At 36.7% G+C, this 22,039-nt stretch overlaps 1 protein-coding gene across 2 annotated transcripts; it reads right to left on the reverse strand.

Annotated features, from left to right (window-relative positions):
• Positions 1-301: 301 nt before the first annotated feature.
• tgfb1a (transforming growth factor, beta 1a) lies at positions 302-20,462 on the reverse strand. 2 transcript variants are annotated; one of them, XM_058745406.1, is made up of 8 exons: positions 18,945-20,462; positions 18,411-18,791; positions 10,023-10,286; positions 7,198-7,284; positions 6,933-7,080; positions 6,216-6,366; positions 2,324-2,434; positions 302-2,047 (listed from the first exon to the last, which is right to left on the reverse strand). In XM_058745406.1, exons 2-8 carry the CDS (start codon positions 18,733-18,735, stop codon positions 2,000-2,002), a joined length of 1,134 nt encoding a protein of 377 aa, XP_058601389.1. In that variant the 5' UTR covers positions 18,736-18,791; positions 18,945-20,462; the 3' UTR covers positions 302-1,999. The 2 variants fall into 2 exon arrangements, with proteins under 2 accessions (XP_058601389.1, XP_058601388.1); XM_058745405.1 differs by having other exon boundaries at positions 18,411-20,461.
• Between the last annotated feature and the right edge of the window lie 1,577 nt (positions 20,463-22,039).

Below are 22,039 nucleotides of genomic sequence, written 5' to 3' on the forward strand. Positions count from 1 at the left end.
AACTCCATTACTCCACCTATACTAGGCCTACTTGTATTTAACACTAATATATACAGCTTATGTAGACTTCTAAACTGATGGAAACTACTTATTTATTTTTTTGCCAAACTGCTTTGTAAAGGCTAAATGTGGGAATGTTATATAACAAAATGTGTTACAACACTCCCCTTTCTCCTCTAGTTAACTTTTGGACCGGATTCTTTACTGTACTACAGTATTTCATGTAGTACAGTACATTATTTCACAGTACAGTATTTGAATTTGTGCATAACAATCTGTCTTTCCATTAGATATTGTGGACTGAATTGTGAGTTTTGTTTATTGAAACAATTCATTGTGTCACAATGGCATAAAATAAGTGCAAAAAAGGAAATGTAATTATATAATAAAGCACTGCGTGGAAGTGAAATGTTTGTCAAAGGAATTCTGTAGCAATTTAAAACACTTGCATTTAAAAAATGTCATAACAAAGAGGACAGTATCTACGAAGGACTGTAGTTTTACAGCAACTAGCCAGTATTTTTCAGTGAAGAGTGACACTGCATTCATTTCGCAAACATTGTATTCTCAGCCGTGTTGTCTTTAAACTAACACACAGAACAATTCCCATCACTCAACACCGCCGATGTCAAACATGAAGCCTCTATAAATATACACACTAATGTTGCTCATACAGATGTCAGCACGAGGCTAACACAGCTGAACACCACACAACAAACATACAGTACACACGCATAGATACAGACTCACTAACACAAAATTCTGAAATTTCACCTCAAAACCAGCAGAAAAAAAAAAAAAAAAAAAGTATTTTGCAAGAACATTAAGCCTGTTTTTAGGAGCAGATTCTTGCATTTTGACAAGCACATTCTTCTTAACGTAATAAAAACGATTCGTTACTTGAATTTAATAATTTAATATAAGTATTTACAGATCATGTATGTATTTGTTGTCCCTTTACTGTAAAACAATAATAACTGAATCGAATAGATAAATTACAAATTGTGACACAGGAAATCACACAATGCAAACAGTCTTAATGATCCTAAAAATAAGATTCACCTTCTTTGTGTGAAATCATTTTATTTAATAAATGTGAAATGTGTCCCAGACATCTTTTGCTGAGACTGACCAATGCATTCCTTTAGCAAAGCTGTAGATATTTTTGAGAACTAACAAACCCTGACTACAGGAGGACCTGAAGAGGCAGACATTTTCCCGTGACACTCGGTATTGTGTGCAATATGAAGTTTGAAATGTTCACCATTCAATCCTATTCCTCTAGTGTTCCACTCAAGACCCTGTTCACAGAAACAGGCTTCAGAGCTGTGCACGACAATAAAACCTACTGCGCACATAAAAAAAAAAAAAAAAAAAAAGCAGTTCATTGTTGCATGCTCCAATCCCATTAGCTTTCTTGTAAGTCTCGTACTACACGTCATGAGCCTTCACTTCCGTCGTTTAGTGCAAACACTTCTCTTTTATGTGTTTACGTTTATTTGAAATTTGAAATGTTCCTTTGACATGGTTTCCTTTATCAGTTCAGCACCATTAGAAATCTTCATTGTACATTTGGCATGCAATGCTATGCGGCTGCCTTTGTGGTACAATCAAATTATGAACTTAGAAGGCACAATAAATTAATGGGAATTAATAATGTAAATAAACATTTAAAAAAAAGATAACAAAGCATATACTTGGTTTAATATTGAGCTTGTTTTATGAAATGCTTTAACGAAATGTCTTTGTGTGCCATTGTAGAGGGACATCGCTGAGAAAGTCTGATAGTTTCTTTTCCCCTCTTTCCTTTTGCTTCCACTTTTGCCCGACTGTCCCTTCTCCTTTCTCCTGTCCACGTCAGTTGTCTCAGCTCCTGATTTTCCTTCCCACTGAGACTTTACTTCTATCTCTCTGTGCATTTGCTTACTTATTGTCCAGAGAGAGATAAAGCCACGGAGCACTTCTGAAGAAAACATAACGTTATGCAGTCAGATGAACTCTAACTGCACTTGCAGCTCCTCACCACCATGTTGGACAACTGCTCCACCTAGAAACAGAGCCAAGACAAAATGACTCATTCACATGAATTCATTCAGGCGAAAGAGACTGCAGGGAGATACAGATATTTTTTGTGCGTAACATGAAGTACTTTCCACGTAAACTTCTTTTAAGATAATAGATATACCAAATTGTTCTCACTCCAAAGAGCACACTGTTTGTGCCTTTCCTGCCTTAAAAATACATTGACATGAGTTCTGGGATATCTATTAGCCTATATGCATGAGGTTGAGAAGCAATAAAATAGTCAGAAAGAGGCATTTACCTTGTGTTGTCTGCCCACGTAGTACAGAATCGGCAGAGGGTCGAGGACTGCAGGTGCACAGCATGGCTGCGCAGATGCACCAGGGTTGTGGTGTTTGTACAAGGCTAATATCTGTGAGACACAAATACAAATACCATTTGATACTGCAATGAAACCGTTGAAGCCGTGCATGTCTGCACCCTGTAAAATAAGTGTTCATAAGACTGTTATTTGAACTCACATTGAAATGCATTGAAACCACTGACCCCTGATCAAATATAGAGCATAGCGTGATTTGCACATGATAATGGATGGCTGAAAGTTATATTATGGCATATTTTAATCATGAGCTTAGTTGTGTACTTGGTAAAATATTTGAACATAAAAAATAACAAAAAATGGTAAAAGTTGTAAAATTGCACCGTGAAAACTAATTAGAAAAGATAGACATTAGTTAAAATTTTGTGCATGAATTTATTCTGTCACTGAAATATTAAAATATTCATGATACAAATTGTACAACTTCTTATAATCCCCTCCTAACTATTGCATTTTAAGAATTTACTATGTCGTGACCAAAATAACATTCATAAATGACAAAATGATCCTAAATTGTAGCTCAAATTAGCAGTCCATAGATTCCATCTCTGGACACTCTTGGCATTCTCTCAAAACAACTTCATGGAGTGCGTCTCTATGGCTTTTTAAACAGTATTGAAGTATTTGTCAAGTATGTTGACTGCTTTTCCATCACTATAGTCCAACTTTCCCAAATCTTAAAACTATTTATATTTCTGTACAAAAAAATCATTTTAACGATTTAAGCTAGAAGGCAAACTATATGTCTGTTCAATTTCAAATAATTGCTTGTCTTTTGTTAAGTCAAGAGACCTTTATTTATATAGCACTTTAAACAACATGTTTTGATGCAAAAATAATTCAGGTCAGCTGTAAAGCAGCTAAAAAAAAAAGACAAACGTCAAGAGTCATTATTCAGATTAATTTGATTCAGTTTTGTCCACCCTGTTACTTATATGCAGTTGCTACACTGATCTTGCCTTCTAAGTACCTCACATGTCCATCTGGATACTATCTGCGTTGTAAATTAACTAAAGTACTGCACTGCTGTGAAAGAGAAAGTTTACCCAAAAAGGAAAATCCTGTCATCATATACTTTCCCTCATGCATTTCCAAACCTGTATCAGTTTTTTTCTTTTTTTTTCTTCTTCCATAGAACACAAAGAAAGATATTTTGTGAAATGTTTCAGTGTTTTTGTCCATACAATGAAAGTGGGGTTTTTTTTGTCCAGTGTTGTTTTGAACCCCACTGACCTCCATGTTATGTGCATTAAAAAAAAAAATAAAAAAAAAACCTTATTGTGAATACTTGAAACTGGTGAAATTTGAGGCATAGGTACAACTCAAAAAGCTAAAAAGAACATCACTGTTATAATTCAAGATTTAATGACAGGAAATGTATGGCATTTCAGCCCTTGGGGGTTACTACAAACTACAGTTGGTCCAAAATGCAGCAGCTAGAGTCCTTACTAGAACCAGGAAATATGACCATATTAGCCCGGTTCTGTCAACACTGCACTGGCTCCCTATCAAGCATCGGATAGATTTTAAAATCTTGTTAATTACTTATAAAGCCCTGAATGGTTTAGCTCCTCAGTACTTGAGCGAGCTCTTATCGCATTATAGTCCTCCACGTCCGCTGCGTTCTCAAAACTCTGGCCGTTTGATAATACCTAGAATATCAAAATCGACTGCGGGCGGCAGATCCTTTTCCTATTTAGCACCCAAACTCTGGAACAGTCTACCTAACACTGTTCGGGAGGCAGACACACTCTGTCAGTTTAAATCTAGATTAAAGACCCATCTCTTTAGCCTGGCTTACACATAACACATTAATACGCTTCTATTATTCAAATCCGTTAAAGTTGTTAGGCTGCATTAATTAGATCAACCGAACCGAACACTCCCCATAACACACGATGTACTCGTTACATCGTAAGTTGAATGGCATCTGCGCTAATGTTTGTCTGTTTCTTTCCTAGTCTGTTTCTCGGTCCGTGTCCGATCAGATGGTGGGTCGGCGCCGGAGGTGACGCTCTGCGGCCCTGATCGCCGGCGGAGACCAGGACGCCCGGATGACCCCCAGAGATATATCCCCAGATATATCAACCAAAATAACAAAATAACTAAAATATAATAAAATACCTAACTACATAATACTACTATTGTTAGAAATTGCAACAAAATTAAAATAGAAATAGAAACTTTTGAACTGCGGGTTTCGTCTGGTCAGAGGAGAACTGGCCCCCCGACTGAGCCTGGTTTCTCCCAAGGTTTTTTTCTCCATTATGTCTCAGAGGAGTTTTGGTTCCTTGCCGCTGTCGCCTCTGGCTTGCTCAGTTGGGGACACTTAATTTCTAGCGATTATCGCCGATTTGATTGCACAGATACTATTTAAACTAAACTGAGCTAGACAATGACATCTCTGAATTCAATAATGAAATGCCTTTAACTGAAAATTGAGTGTTTAATCTTATCATTATACATTACTGACACTCTATCCTCCAATTTGATACTGTTAAGTGCTTTGACACAATCTGTATTGTAAAAGCGCTATATAAATAAAGGTGACTTGACTTGACTTGACTTGGGGTAACTAGTCATTCAAAACTTGTTTTTGACAACTTTAGCACTTCTTCTCTATCCTCCGCAGATGCCCCTCTGGATAATACTGTACCTCTGTATTGAAAATGGACTAATGGTGCCATAGGTGCAACACAGCATACTTATTACATAGATTCCATCTCAAAGAAATCTGTCATCAGTTTCTTAGGATGGTGTTGTGTATCCTTGCTCCAGAAACGACAAGAACCAACCAGAGCAAGCACATATTGCAGGCAGGAAATTTAAGGCCGCATTTACAGTTCTTGATGCCCAATTACACTTTCTGGACTGTATCCAATTATTTTTTCTGATGACTAGCTTACATTTTCTTTTAAAAGTGACCTATATCCGAAATCTGCATTCACACTATACACTTGGCAAAACAATCCATGGTTGAGGGAGAAATCGATTTAACCTGCGGACTAAAAAACTTGAGAGCGGCCACATATGAGGTGTTTCTTGGAGGTTATAGTGCACTGAAGAATGATCATGAAATTGAATTGTTTCCAATCGGCATATTTTCTATTTGCAATTTCAATTTGCGCAATTTGAAGGGTAATGGAAACACGGCTAGTGTAAAAGTAGATTCCACTGGAAAACTGTGGAGTTGGCAACACTGCCCGGAACAGCGTCCACCTGAGTTGATGTCAATCGCCACCTTTGCTTTTTCAATGATGTACAACTTGCATTAATGGGAATATCCGATCAGTGCGCTAACATGGCAGATGCAAATGCACATATCCAATTCATATTAGATTTTTTTCCACATATGAATAAGGCTGATCAGAGAATATTGGAATCCATGTGCTTTTTTCCAGCGTACATGTTCGTAGGTCATTTGTGCCACATGGGAGTAAAAAATAACAATCACTTGAACCACTTAATCTAAGTGCGGCCTAAATGTGATGTTTTTTTTGTACTACATTGTAAACAGATTAGAAAGAGTGCATCCCAAATCATGTTAAAAATATTAACCTATAAAAGTCCCAGTGTTCTGGGAAAGTGTTCATTTTGTATGTAATTTTAGGCTAATATTAGCATAAGCCTTTGGACAGCACCAAAGAAGAGTTTAAGGATTCCTTTCAACTTTACCAGGTGAAGTAAACAGGCAAGGAGCATGTTCAGACATACTGTAGCTTTTGTTACACAGTCACTGGTGAAGCACATACTTTTAAATACCTATGTGTCAGCTTCACTGGTCAAATGGGACAGGGGTGAAACAGCACCCTACCTGAGAGTATTTGTTCTCAGCATTCCAGATGTAGGTGCAGGAGCCCATGCAGTAGTTGGCAAAGTATCCCTTTGGCTTGTGGATCCACTTCCAACCCAGATCTTTCCGAAAGTCAATGTAAAGCTTCCGCATACAGCAGGTCTCAGTTTTTCTGCCAAAGAATGTTGGGAAAGAGGGAGTCTAATTATCTTATTGTGTGTTCAGTGGTGCCTACTTGCATTATATTTTTACACCTCAGTTTTAGATATAGAGATACTTGATGGTGGGATGGTGAATTATTGAATTACAGCTGCCCTATTCACCCCCGGTTGGAATTCCCATGCATAATTTTATGTTTTAATCGTTATTTTTTTTTCCCCCTTTTTTTATTAAATTGATTATTTAATATGTATCTTTTCTCTACTAAATTTGTCATATTGTTTGTCATTTTCTTCTATTTTATTTTTTTATTTATTTTTAATATAACAGTGAAACTGCTCTGAAAGAACAGATTAAGGGGTCAGGGGTCATTTTGGAGTTTTTATGGATGCACTGACAGGGCTGTCTAAGCAGGACCCCCAGAAGTCCAGAACCAGCACTGCCAATCAGAATGTGACAATACAAAAGGATATTCAAATTTGGTCCAAATGAGAAGAGTATATAAGTATTTGTTATCTGTACTCCTATACTGTATCTATAAACAAAACATAAAAAGTGAAAGAGAGCAAACAGACTTACTCATCACAAGTTTCATCAGTCCCAACAGCTCGTTTCCTGCGAGCGGATGTAAGGGGGATGCTATTAGAAGGCAAAGATAAAGCCAGAATATAAGGCTTCGCCATCATCTCTGCCAGACCAGCAGTGTCACCTCTCTGCTTGTCTAGTCCTGAAAATACACACATACAGTACACAGAGAAAAAGATTACATCAAAGATTAGATCAGTTTGGATTCTTTTGGTATACATTTCTAGCACTATGTTTCAGATTATTGAGATTATCATACCTGATATACTGAAGCGGAAGTTATCAGTACTCTGCTGGTCTGCCTTACAGCCACAGTATAACCTCAGCTCTAAACTTTCTTCCTCTTCTGTTAAACACACACAAACACACACACGCACAAGTTTATTTGGGTTTTGCACTGTATAAGCCATTTAACACATGCACTAACATCAAAGACAGAAATAAATGGGTACATAAAAATGTAATGCATAAGTTAACATGAACTAACCATGAACAACACCACTGTTCAGCATTAGTTAATGTTTGTTTATGTTAACGTACACATATATTAAAACATCTATTCATGTTAACAGCTTAATTAGTTAACATTATTTAATGCATTAGTTAACATGAACAACACCTCTGTTCAGCAGTAGTTAATCTAAAATAATGTGAATTTACACATATATTAATGCATCTATTCATGTTAACAGCATTAGTTAACACATTAGTTAACATGGACTGATCATGAACAATAATTGTAAACAGCTTTATTTAATGTTTGGTAATGTAGACTTGCTGTACATATTTACATTGTTATTCATGTTCATAGGCTCTTTACTCTCTACTTATATTGAACAAAGCACATATTAATGGAATTTGTGAACCCTATTGTAAAATGTACACTACTTCAACATTAACTGATGTGTTACTAACATTTGTATAACAATAATAAAACAATAATGAATAACAATAATACAGAGTTTACAAATGTTAGTAACATTACCTTACATTACCAAACATTAAATAAATCTGTTTACAATTATTGTTTATGATTAGTTCATGTTACTAATGCATTAAATAATGTTAACTAATTAAGATGTTAACGTGAATAGATGTGTTAATATATGTGTAAGTTAACATCAATAAATGCATTGATTATTGTTAACTAATGACACCTTATCGTAAAGTGTTAACGTTTAATCTTTTAAATTGAGGAAAGGAAGCTATCAGTCCTCACTTATAGGTACATAGTTTAGCTTTCCAAGTTTACAACATTTCTGTGAATGGTGGCCATAGTTAAACCGTTGTGTTTCAAATAAGACTGTAGTCAAGTATGAATTCATAATTCTGGATTATAATGGTTAACTTAAAGTAATCCTGACTACTTTTCTATTTTTGAACTTTTTCACCTTTTTTAGACATGACAGTAGGAGAAAAGACAGGAAATGATTAGTTTCAGTCTCAGACGTCGGAAAGCCCACACTCTGTTAGCTAACTGTCTGATGCATACGGCACACTAAGCTGAAGACACTTTCTCAAAGTCTAAATCTAAATGGCTGACTTTACAGGATTTCTGGGAGACTCATGTGTGTCTTTAAGAGTCTGCCGAGAAACAAAGCTGTGTTTCAGAACAGTCTTCCAAAAGACAAGTTCCAGAACTGCAAAAATAAGCACTTCAGAGGAGCAATTAAAAAATAATAATAATAATAAAATCACGCCGTATAGTATCTTTAACTTCTTAAACATATTTTTAAAAATGTGCAAAAAAAAAAAAAAACTGAACTGAACTGAAACTGTCATAATTGATGAATGCTTTGGAATACAGACCTAAGATTGGTCTCTTTTTAAAGAAGATTATTGGTGAGGTGAAAGATATAATGTGTAAAAAAAACGTTTACGTTTACTATAAAGAAAATGTACTTTATTGTGTATGTTATATAAAATAAATATTACACAAAACATTTTGGAATCTAAAATTGATGAAAAATAAAATCCACATGTCTTACTAAGTTATGCTCCAAATTTGAAGTTGATATCACAAAAATCGAAAAATATGATTTTGTTTGTGTGCTATACTAAAATAGCCACTGGATGACACCTAAACCTTTTCTTTTTATGCATTTTCCTGTAACAAATGTATACATTTATGTTACAATATTACTAATATTAAAATAAATAAATAAACAACCCACATAATATGAAACATTGAGATTCAGACCTTTCCAACAATATGTTCTGTAAATATTAGAAACATTTTTGATTATAAAATATTATAGCAAATTTTGTAACATGACACTTGACACCGCCCACTAGGAGGAGGAGCCCACTAAAAGGATTTAAAATAACGTTTCCATGGTAAAGCAAAATCCAATTTCAAAACAGTTTTCACAGGATGAATTTTGAGAGTTTAATCTTTCAAATGGCAACTAATTACTAATATATGTGATGGGGAAAAGGCAGTAACAAAGAGAGCCAAGCAGTTAACAGGGTAAAAGACATTTAAAAGTTTTGTGAACGGGACATATCTGAAAGTGGCTGCCCACAAGTTTATGGCTCTGACGAACTACAATATTTGTAATTCCCTGAATAAACATACTGAAATTGCCAACGTTACTTTCTGAATGTAAGTGGTGTTTGTTTGTGGAAAAATTGTTTGTTATAATTATAGTGTTCTGGAAAAAGAACACCACTAATAAAACAGATTTGCTCACTTGCCTAACATATATTTTAGTAAAAGTAACATTTCATCCAAATTATGGTGCTTATGGCAATATTCATAATATAGCAAATCCTCCTGTTCCCTGTTAATTAAGTATAACATGTACCATCACGATTATTATGCTCGTTTAAGTACTGTGGTCTGCAAGTTCTTATTTGTTCTCATTTCAGCGCCAATAACAGAATCCTGCATTATTGTCTCACTGAGGTTTTGGGTTATCACAACGTTAAGCAGATGCCCGAGAAAAGGTAGACTGTTTTAACCAAACAGATTATGTGGAACATAATTTGGGAATACATTCTTATGAGCACATCTCAAATACACTCATCAGTCGCAATTGGGAAACTACAACTGATGTTAGCTGAATGCTGGCATGACCTTACCTGAACCCTGCAGCCATTCTATCATCGTCTCTTTCACGTCAAACGAGAGCCAACGATTGGACAAGGCCTTGGAGACAAAGCGGGTGCCCAGATATCGAGCCTGATCGCCCGTTCCACGATACAGCTCCAGTCTCTGCTCCTGGTCCATTGTAGGATTCTTAATCCGAAGCCGTAACTCGGCTTGAGACAGCAGCTGGCGGTCCGGAATACTCTGCTTCATCTCTGACACGTTAAAAGTCATCTGATGCTTTGTGCCATTCTGAGCTAGAGAGAAAGTGAGAGACAGAAAAGTTCACGGTTAAAGATCGTCAAATTAACCATTAACGCACAAAAGAACCAAAGTTTGCCAAATTTGAGCCGAATCTTTGAAAGATATTTAGAGTTTAGTTTGAAGCACTAAATAAACTAGGTAGCTATCCATAAGCAGAATTGTATGTTCGGCTTTGTTTTGACTTGTTTGTGAATTGATCGGTATTTATTGGACTGTAATTTGTGGCTTTTTATGTCAGTCAGATGCCAGTTCTTGGCCTTTATAATACAGGCAAGGCAGCATTTGTGTTGTATGGCTTAATGAGGCTTATGCTGGCCTTGCCTGTATTTTGGCTGTTGCTGTGTAATTTAAAGAGAAAGCTATCATTAACCTGTGTTCAGGGTTGCTATATCTGGTTTTGCTGATGTTTAACATGGGGAGGAGGCCTATGGTGTGGGATGAGTTACTTCAGTCTCATTATGTTTACGGTCACTGATAAGCCAGCTATCTACTACTGGCTAAACGTCATCTCTACTTGGATTTTTCAACCTGCTGGATAGACTTCAACTCTTCTAGCACCTAATGCTGGAGTGATGTATCCCAGTCTTCAAGCAAAAGAAACTAAAGGCCAGTTTCGTAAACATTGCAACTATATTAAGACTGTGTCTTACTTACTATTTGACCAACTAGCAGTTAGCCAAGTCTTTCTTTTCAAATTCAAATGATATCAATTTATTATTAAAAAACTATTTACCATAAAAAGTTAGTCTTAAAAGTTAGTCATCTATTCTTTTTACATAAAAAGGTAGATTGGTCTAATTTGAATCTGAAAATGAAGACTGATTACCGCTTGGTTAACTGCTAGTCAAACTAGTTTTTTTAGACACGCTCTTAATATAGTGGCTATGTTTATGCAACTCGCCCCAGTATTGATAAGACTATCAATCCAATAATATCAATCCACAAATGTGACTTTGAATGCAGGCTGGAATCATAAATCACACTGTGTTTGTTCATTTGGCCAGATGAGACTGAGTCTGGGTGATTACCGCTCTTGCCGTGGGTTTTGTTTAGCTGGGGTTTAAGAGACACTTAATATTCATTACACTGCATTATTGATTTGACTGCACTGACACTATGAGAATGAAATTTGAACTAATTTGAGCTGGATGATGACTCTATTGTCTTCCGTTGAGCTGCTTTATTGCTTAATTGCCTTTGTTTTATAATTGATGATTTTTTTGTCGGTGAACTAAATTGAACCACTATTGAACTGACTCAAGCTGAATAATGACACTATTGTCTTCTGTAGAGCTGCTTACTGAATTATTTATATAATTGATGAACTTTACACAGTTACCGAAGTGAACTGACTTGAACTGAACAATGACATTTAAATTTCTCATATTGGATGAAGTTTGCATCATTCATTCTGTTATTTTCCTATATATTACTGTGAAGCTGCTTTGACACAATTTGTATTGTATAAAGCACTATACAAACATAGGTGACTTGACTAGACTTGCCAGTAGTTTATTACTTAGGGTTTAATTTAAATATAATTTAAAATAAATCCTAATCCTAACTATAAGAATCCGATTCAGCAAACAGATGGAAAACTTAAGAGAGACCACGCTGAATGAAACATTCATCACTCATCCATGATTAGTAGAGTATGTTAAAGCAACGTTATCATTGCATTCAGAGTGCTTAAATAAAACTGAAGAAGAAGGAATGACTGGATGATTTATTCAGATAGCTTGTAGGGATACATTTTAATTAGCTTGGCACTAACTCTGCTGTATGTAGCTGCTACCGGGATCAGTTTAACCAGTTCAGTATTGATACATGAGATCTATACAACGTTAGTCACACCATCCAGTGTTACATTCAGAGCACTGGGGCTACTGTGGAAGTTGTATAGCTCTAGAAAATGGAATGGATATATTTATGAGATATTTACTCGGCTGTATTTGAATGTGATTGGTCAGTGCAGAATCCTGCAGTTATTTTTTATTTATTTATTTGACTTAAATGTCCATTGTCCCATGCATGGCAACTGATTTCCAACATACTGCAACATACTGTGCTAGTGTCTCTCATATAACTCCACTCTCTCTTTCTTCCCATATAATAAATTATTTTCAAACCAGTATTTCATGTCTATTTATATATTTCTTTTTAGTAATTTTGCAGCTATATATCACATGTTATGCAGGAAACCAACTCCACACATGACATTAAAACAAGACTATTTTTAATAGTTATTATTTTTGACATTTAAAGCTTGGCATTTAAATGCAATGTTTGTCAGAGAGGGGACTTCCTGTGCTGTGTCGTGACAGTCTGAGAGCAGATGATAACATGATTGAGATCCATCAGAGGTTGCTGGGCATCTGCTGGAGGATGTAGGAGGATGGGTGGAACATTCTCTGTGGTTAATTCCACTAACCATCCATCCGCACGCAACTACTATCTTCAGAAACACTTTTGATCAGGGAACACATATTCACTATTAACTAAGAGTTGTCCCTCAGTAAACTCCTAATGTGTTGCTTATTGAGTAAGAAAAGTACTTGTAGTTGTTAAGTTTAGGTATGGTGTAGGATTAAGGGATGTAGAATATGGTAAGAATAAGCCATAAATATGTGCTTTATAAGTACTGATAAACAGACAAAAAAAAATAGGCTATGCAAACTAATAAGCAACTAGTTAACAGTGAATAGTGTTCTATGATCTAAAGTGTTCCTAATACTAGTACTACTACTTCTGATAATCATAATGGTAACACTTTTAGGGTCTCTTAATTGCTTATAAGCATGCATATTACTAGAATATTAGCCATTTATTAGTACAAATTAAGCACATATCAATGCATTATTCTACATGACCTTATTCTACATCCCTAATCCTTCCCAATACCTAAACTTAACAACTACCGCACTAACTATTAATAAGCAGCAAATTAGGTATTTATTGAGGGAAAAGTTGTAGTTAATAGTGAATAAGTGTTCCCTATTCTAAAGTGTTACCGTAATAATATACATTTTTCTTTTGTTTATAGACTGAAATGTCACCTGGATATGCTCTCATAAGATTTACCCAATTGCAATAATACTTTCTCATTAGCTTAGTTATAAATAGAGAGAGAAATATGTAATAATATTACTAATAATACGTATAAAAATAAGCAATGTACTGTAGTATTTGTTGTCTTAATAAATAACCACGTGGTAAACATCCAGTAATGTGAGAGTACTATATATATATATAATTTATTTTATTTTATTGTGGTTTTGGGTTGAAATGTCACCCACATGCACTGTAAAAAAAAAAAAAAATGTTTTACCAGCTTCAGCAGAAAAGGTTTTTTTACCAGCTTCAGCAGATTATTCAGTTTGCTCAACTTATTTTTGTGAGAGATTCTCAAATTTTTGTTGCAAAAACTCAAAAATCTGCTGAAGCTGGTTGCCTTAAAATTTTAAGTTGGCTCAACTTTTTTTTTTTACAGTGTGCTTTCATAAGATCTATCCAATAGCAATAATGATTTTATTTATTTTTTTCTCATTAGCTTGCTACATTTTGGAAACATTCTATTCACTGTTGAGGGATATATCGCATTGATTTGGAAACTATTTTATAATGGGTCCCATGTATCAACACCTGTGGCCATATATAAAAGATGTCAAGGACTGAAGGCACTGCTCTTTGTTGATGGTGTATGGTGGATCAGATGAGGGTGGAGAGGGATTTCTGTGTGTGTGTGTTTACGCAGGCTGGCGTTCAGGTAAACCCAGGACAGCTGTCCTAACAGGCACTGAGACAGGCCTATCATTAGTAATGGGTGCAACCAGATTCCAGCAGGCTTAAAAATCTGCCTCTCCAACACACGCTTTACACTCCTCTCCTCTTACTATCGCCATCCATAGAATCATACTCTCTGCTTCCTTGACTATCTGTGCTGCTCCAATCACATTGAGACATGACACACTTTCCCGGCAGATGAGCTGTGCAGTCAGCACAATCTTTGACATGTGATAACATGAAATGAAAAATAGCACACATGCAGTAGAACAGACTGATTAGCCTGAAGAAGGACATGGAAACTTGGCCATTGCTGCAGGACATGGCTGTAAATTGAGCACTCTTGATTTGACAGCATGATTTATGAATACACAACTGCACAGTCAGTACTACCTAGAAGACACTATTTCTTAATCTCTTTCATCTACCTTCAACTAAAAGATACTATTGAGTCTAGCATGCCATAAGGAAAAAATAAATGTTCCAAATCAAATACAACGTGGCAAAATCTGCATTGTAGCAAGTTAAACATCTATGCTACTGAAAGAAAACATAATGGAAGGAACGAACATCATATTAGATGATGACAGCAATCCATAATCCTACAAAAATATTTCAACACACTCTAATTGCTAAAAACAGTGGTTCTATCTATTTCAAAATGGACAACACCAAGCATATGATCTGTGTTCAGCAAGTCAAGAGGATTGTTCTGCTTTCTTGAATGCATTTAAAAGTATTGCAACAATTGAAACCAACAATATGAATGATTATTGGTGTTTCCTTAGGCAAGCATAGCTATTTCTACTATTAGAACAAACCTTGTTCTTTAAAACACGTTTTTCACAGTACAGTCTGGAATACATTACATTACAGTTTTTTGCCCCGATTTACAGTCTGAACAAGTTGATGCTAGTCAGTCTGCAGATTTGAGTTGACAGACTTCATAGAATTATTATTTTTTCTTTACCTTCAGACTATGATTCCATCCAGTCGTCGGATATCAAAACCTGTGTTGGAGAAAGTTACTTTGAAATTAATGCATTTCAATATTGCGCTACTCCATAAAAAAGTAACTAATTGCGTTACTTAGTTACTTTAATGGTTAGTGATACATTACGTTATTTTGCATTACTTGTTGTCACTTAGGCTGGGCTTGCCTCCTTTGTTTTTAATATCAGAAAATCCAAAAGTTATATTTCTGTCAGGACCACTATCGTCAAAAGATAGACACTTAGCATAAAGTTTTGGTTTGGCGGTATGCTTCTGTTCTCTGCAAAAACTCCCTGCCCATCCATGCAGCCTGTCATGAATGAACAGGGAGAGCAACAATAATAACCCCCCTAGGGTAAACAGAACAGAACAAAGCAGATATCATTAATGCACTTAATGATATTTAAGTGTATTTAGTCTATTTAAGTCTGATTCAGCAAGGAATATCAGAAAGACAAGTCCTTACTGCGAAAGGAGGAGCTGGGGATGGAGGAGGGTGATTTGCTCCTGAGCAAGCGGAAAAAGCTGCTGATTGATACGGAACAGAGCTTATATAGGAATGCCGCGATAGGTGTTGTATTCCTATAGGTAGATACGAGAGAATCAGCTGATGCAAGCTTGACTCACGTGACCTGCCAGAACTAATGCTAACGCTTCATTTTTGGCACCTGTAAAGGCCCTTTCACACCAAAAGTGAAATGAATAAGCCTCAGGCTGAATGAAATGCCTCACTGCCGATTTCTGTCAACACAGAGACAGGAGAGGTGTCAGTGAATAAAATAACCTGTGTCATTTATTTGAAAAAAGTATTTTGTTGTAAATTCAAAAGTAATGCATTACTTTACTAGTTACTTGAGAAAGTAATGTGATTACATTTCTTGTAATGCATTACCCGCAACACTGTTCAAAACATGTTTGATATTTTGATATGATTTTAGAAAACATATTGTTTTCATTTGTCACATGTTTCTAGGTCAGTTTGCTGAGTTTTAAATGACTTGAAAAGTCTGGTAGTGTGTGATCCTCAGTCATCTATTGTGTGATGTCCAGTTTTTCCATTGTAATTTACAAAGTCAGTGAGTGTATGATGCCTAATGTTTTAAAATCTGTTTAGATTTCAGAGGTTGTGTAGTGTTTTCCAGCCTTAACTCACCCAACAACGTTTATGCTACAGACAAGAATTATACCTCAAACCATGCCATTTTGCTTGAAACCACCTAGCAACATCCCAGAACAGTTTAGAAACCACATAGAAATGTTCTAAAAACTTATTCTAAAATCTTAGAAACACAATGAAAGCACACACTACACCCTATGACTGGGGCCGTGACATTTGCTCAGTTTAAGCATGGGGTAACCATAACCATAACAGTCTACTAATACTCTAATGAGTGTTAGTAGACATGCAGACGCAAAGTTACTTATAATCAACATAATTTTTAACGTGGATTATCAAAATGAAGTGTAAGCAGATTTCTTCACCAAATGTAAAACTCAAATATTAATTTACAATTGTGGCTCCAACCTTGGATTTGCTTCACATACTGTGCATCAATTAATTCTTGTGAAACGTAGTCTTGCAAAAGTAAGCAATTACTACAGTACTACAGACTGTAAATACTGAGCGTGGGAGGCCTTGCACTTGCAGGACTTATTTATTAAAATGTATTCCACCTTAAACAAATCTAAGAAGCCTTACACAAACACAAGAACATAAAGAGGACTTTTGTCCCATGAGGGAAACCGCAAAAGGGGGAATTCAATGTTGCTATTTGGGACTGTTTCCTCTAAATCTTAGTCACACCTCAGAAACAAGCAACCCTCTTTGCTGTCAAATGGGCCTGTCAAAAATAGAGCAAGAAGACAGAACCAGTAAAAGACACAAAATAGACGGCTCAGTTACAGGAAAGCCCCTAAACCCAGAGGAATACACAAAAAGAAAACAGAATTAGTGAGAAGGACAGCGGCTCTGACACGTCTACCCTCATCAACAGTTTCTCGCCCATATTTCTCTGTCTCTTTGTCCTTGGTTTTCATCCTTCGAGCAAGCCCCATCTCCACGGAGGTCTTTATTCACCATGCGTATCGGATCACAGGCCTGATGTTTATGTCTGAAGTGTTTGAAGTGGTTAAATGAGGTACAGAGTGTGAGGGATGAAAGCAAGTGGGTGGTAAGCATCACATGTAAAGTTATTTCTCCATCAAAAAAACAGATGTAGCAATGTATTAGCAAGAGATCTAACAGACACAAAACAAAAACTGTGAAATAAACCCAGCTTGATCAGAGAAATCAAACAAACTGATTGTTCAGAACGAACAGACAGAAGTGTGCTCAAAATGTTCACCCCCTAGCAAGAACTTGTTGTTAAAGCTTCGCGTTTAACCATCTAACACATGAAGCCAACAGCAAAAACAACTAGGCTATTAAAATACCACAGATAGTCTGAGGGCAACGTTGAAATAGGATGAAATGCTGCCTAGCTCCCCTTGCGGCTGCTTGAGGGGATCTGAAGTGAATGCATGAGGGGTTTCAGGGGAACACAAAGCTAGGAGAGCATGATTCATCACATACGAGCTGTTACAGCATTAGAGAACCTAACATTAATTATCTGAACTGGACATGTTGGCCTGCTTTTCACAGAGCTATAGAAACAAGACTTAGTGTTTCTGAAAAATGTATAAAAGATATTGAAGATTAAACCTTTGTAATGACTGGATGACTGTATACTATTCCACTTAATTAAATGGCTACTTACCAAGTTACGTTTCTGTATATGAAATATACTGTCACAATAATTTAAAACACATATGAAACCTATTAGAAAACAATTGTATAGCCCATATAAATAAGTATGTTTATGTACTGTATGTGTGATTCATTTTTTGGACATATCTGTCATGCTTATGTATATATCCTAAAACCATCAATGCATGTTGATATTATATAAGCAAATCTAAAAGATAGACGTATTAAAAAGTAAACATACCGATTGTTTTAATAAAGATGCATATACATCTTATAGGTAACACATGGCAGATTCACTCTTGATATAGGGAAATATTTATCATATTTTACATTTCCATATAAGTAAATAAATGTGTGAGTTCACCTTATTTTAGTATCTAAAATAAACTGTAAAATGAAATGAGAGACAGGAGACTAGCACAGACATGCAGAAAATCGTTGCCTGGGAAATAGATCGATTATAAAGCTGTCAATTGTAATTATAGTTATAAAGTGATTATTACACAAAAATATTTCACCGCAGAATGCCGACATAAATAGGACATGATGTTAAATTATGTCTCTAAAGGCAGATACTTCTGAGGACACTTCTTACCTTGCCGGATGACGAACTTGTGCACCTCTTTGCCAAAGTAATCTTCATTTTCATCCTGCACAGAGACGGGCTTCATCTTCATTTCTTCACTCAGTTCAACAGTGCTGTTGTACAGAGAAAGCATGGTATCTGGGATCTTCTGTCCATCATCATCTACCTCCGATTCGGGCTCTTTGGCCATGCGCAGTTTGCTGAGGATCTGACCGCGGATGGCCTCTATCCGTTTCTTCTTCACCACTTCCAGGTCCAGAGTTTTGCAAGTGGACATACTTGCCGTTCTAGCCACCATGCACAGGGCCGTCAGTACCAAGCAAACCAACCTCATGGTGCCAAATCTGAGCCCAAACTGTCTTTAGGTAAAGAGCGAGGCTCACCAGGAGTCTGTGATTGATGCAGAGCGTTTGGATCAAACAGACACAAGCAGTGTTGTTATTATGAAGGTGATGCTACCCGATGATGATTCTGGAAAGCACCTTGAATAATGAAGCTGACAGAACAGCTGATATCTAATAAGGGAAATTCCTGATGCCTCACCTGTTTCAGAGGTCCATCCAGGTGCGGTTTGGCCAAAAGGAACAACAACTCTCCCACGTAAACAAGCTTAGAGGCACACAAATACCTGAATGCCGCCGAGCACTGACATGCACTTTTACATATGCATCAATTTCAGTAAAAAAATTCCCACATTCACACACAAACACAAAGCTTTTCTCCTTTCGGCACAACTTTATCGCCGGCTCACTGCTGGCAGTCGCACACAGAAATGCTTGTTCGAGTCCATGCGTCTGGACTGACTCTTTTTCTCTCCTCTGGTCTTGGATAGTTCCCGCTGTGAAAACACGCAGAGGTCCAGATACAATGACACGTCTGTAAGCGTGTTTGCTCACTAACTACTCACAGCTTTCCACACCTCTGAGCTTCTCTGGTCTTGATGCTTCAGCCGATGTTTTGTCATCTCACACGAAAACCACTAAAGAAGCCCTGTTAACTATTGGACTAAACCAGACAACCCCATCCAGCTGCATCCTGCATTCGTAACAAGACAAAGGGACGTGTCCAGCTCAGATTTCCTCAAAAGTTTGCTTTTACAACATTAGGTTTCCTCTGCTGGTCAGACGGATTTTCCGGAAGCGCTCAGCTAATCAGATAACAGTAACGGTGACTTGCAGAGTTTGAAAGTTCTTCATTTAACACGCAAACTTTGCATTAGGAAAAAACCTGCTTTTGAGGCTCTGTAAACCACCCAAAAGTATAATATAGAAGTTCAGTCGAGTTTGAATGACTCTGTTCAGAGCCAAGGCTTCACAAGAGATCAGTCAAAATAAGTAACAGTGTTTTTTTAGATGGCTTTTTAAGGGCTACAACCTTATTTTCTCTTCAAACAAGCTTTTCCCGCTACAAAGACAAGTGGAAAGATCCATTGACACGGCTAACCAAACACACTGGTCCCCCCCCCACCGCGACACACACTCACACACATTTCACTGAGAGGAATTGAAAGGAAAACAGATCCTCTCGGAAAATACCCTGACGTTTTGGCCCCGATGATGTAATGTGTCAGGAAAAATCAAACTAACCACGTCCAACCCACGAGTCTCGAGTGACAGATGGAGTAAACAAAAAGAGCGAAACAAATGAACCGTCCATGAGTAGCCAGGCAGTAAACGCGAGAACCGCAGCAGTGACAGCCAATGTCCTTTTCCCTTCCCGTCTTGCCTTTGTTCTTTTCTGTTTGTCCACTTTTATGCCTTTTGACCTCAGTCTTGAGTAAAAAAGTCCTTCAGACCCTCCTTCCCTCTCGTACAGCACTCTTTTTATTAGCTCCCTCTTGTAACACACTCCCTCTCCTCGCTTGTCAGAGCTTGCTGGTGACAAAATGATTTGTGAGAGCTTTACGTTCCAATAACTTCTCTATCCCACTCTAGCTTACTCACTCGCTCTCCTTTAGGGTTGCTGTTGCTTCACTAGTGCTCTCCGCCCAGGAAATGAGGCTAACAGACTCTCTGAAATCTGTTGCTCACACAGCGCTTCTCTTATACTGGCCAGGAAGCCCTTAGCAGCTTCTGGAAGACATACACACAGAGTAAATAACATGGGCATGACAAACTAGACTGCCAAGGTAAGATGATGGGAAACACACTGGAATGCTCTCTATTGCATAAACACACTCCCAAACCGAACCTGACGAGCTGCACAACAGAGCACTGTTATCAAGGCCACATTTATGTCATGCGGTGAGCTGATGTCCACTTTGCTGTTTATTTTCTGGCGTCTGTATCAAATGTTTTGAAGCAGCTAAATAGATGTGAAGCTGAAATGTTAAACGCGCGTGATCCAAATACACATTTGGCTGGATCGAGCAGGCACTGGAAGTTTTTTAAATAACAATGTCATCTCAGTACCGAAAGAGCTAAACAGAATTATGTTTTAATTCATCGACACTATAGCAACCAGTTATTTGCATGCTCTCAGATAATCTCACTGCCCTAGGAAAATACATTGAGTCAAAGGGAATCTACAGTGTGGTATACTGTGCTGGAAAATAATTCTGTCATGCATTTTCATAAAGCAATAAACATTATGCAAAGCACAGTTCACTTTTCATTGTGATTTTCAATTGGATTTGCTTAGTTTTAAATGTGAGTAACAAAAAAATGAAACTGATCTCTATAATTGAAACATATTGTCTTTTGTAAGGTGTAACTGATATATTGTTCTTAAAATATAGCTGATAAAGCTTCAGTATGTTTTGACAGCATCCATTTTCGTGTGTTTCTGGCCCCCTCTTGTGGACCAACTGAGAGCAGTGAAATGACCTGCTGGTTTCAAGTCTTAATACATTCTTGCAATTTCATTTACCTGTTATTTAACTACTACTACTACTATTTTATTGCTATTTAACATCACCATTTACAGGCATGCATAGAGACAGTCTTTAAGATGAAGTATTTTAACCTCTTTAGAAAATACTAGATTTACTTTTTCTTGGCATATAGGTCTGCATCTTCTTTTCAGAAATTCAGAATAATAAAAAAACAAAACAAAAGCATCTTCTGTTTTCTAAATAATACATCCATCACTTTAGCTATATATGGATGTAATACTTCAGTCTTCCCTGAGGTTACTGTGGGACAGGGTTGCGTTCAGTCCAGCACCATTTGTGTGTTTGCACAGCCAACACTGACCTGCAAACTTTCTCACAAACTATAGTCAAGAGACCAGGCTCTGAACCTGAGAGAGCACACATTTCTAGAGCCCACAAACTCAAACTGCAGTGTGAATCTGAAGACATGCGGCCTCAGAACCTGTGTGCGATTATTTTCATACGCACGAAAGTGTCAAAGCTAGTGCTTACTGGAAATTTCTTCAACTCTGCTATACCTTTTTATTTTTTATTTTGGGGAAGAAAGACCTTTTACCCTATGGTTAACTATTTAGTGATTGTAAAAATGCTATATTTAGTAAGTAACTAAATAACACAAATCAGATATTTATATGTCTGAAATTTTGGTAACAGGGCAACATTTATAAAAATAAATAGAAAACAACTGATGTCATATTTAGTTTATGTCTTATGTCTCCCTTTTGGTGAACAAGATTTCAACAATCACAATTAGAGAGCTCTTTAA

Source organism: Onychostoma macrolepis, chromosome 15, assembly GCF_012432095.1.
Source record: "Onychostoma macrolepis isolate SWU-2019 chromosome 15, ASM1243209v1, whole genome shotgun sequence".
Classification (NCBI taxonomy): Eukaryota; Metazoa; Chordata; class Actinopteri; order Cypriniformes; family Cyprinidae; genus Onychostoma; species Onychostoma macrolepis.

Excerpts from the sequence above, each read along its gene's own strand:
- tgfb1a (XM_058745406.1), bottom strand. The coding sequence starts at position 18,735 with ATGAGGTTGGTTTGCTTGGTACTGACGGCCCTGTGCATGGTGGCTAGA. Across the intron at positions 10,287-18,410 it reads CAAGTTCGTCATCCGGCAAG|CTCAGAATGGCACAAAGCAT; the intron begins GTAAGAAGTGTC and ends CTTTCTCTCTAG. Across the intron at positions 7,081-7,197 it reads CTTCCGCTTCAGTATATCAG|GACTAGACAAGCAGAGAGGT; the intron begins GTATGATAATCT and ends GTGTATTTTCAG.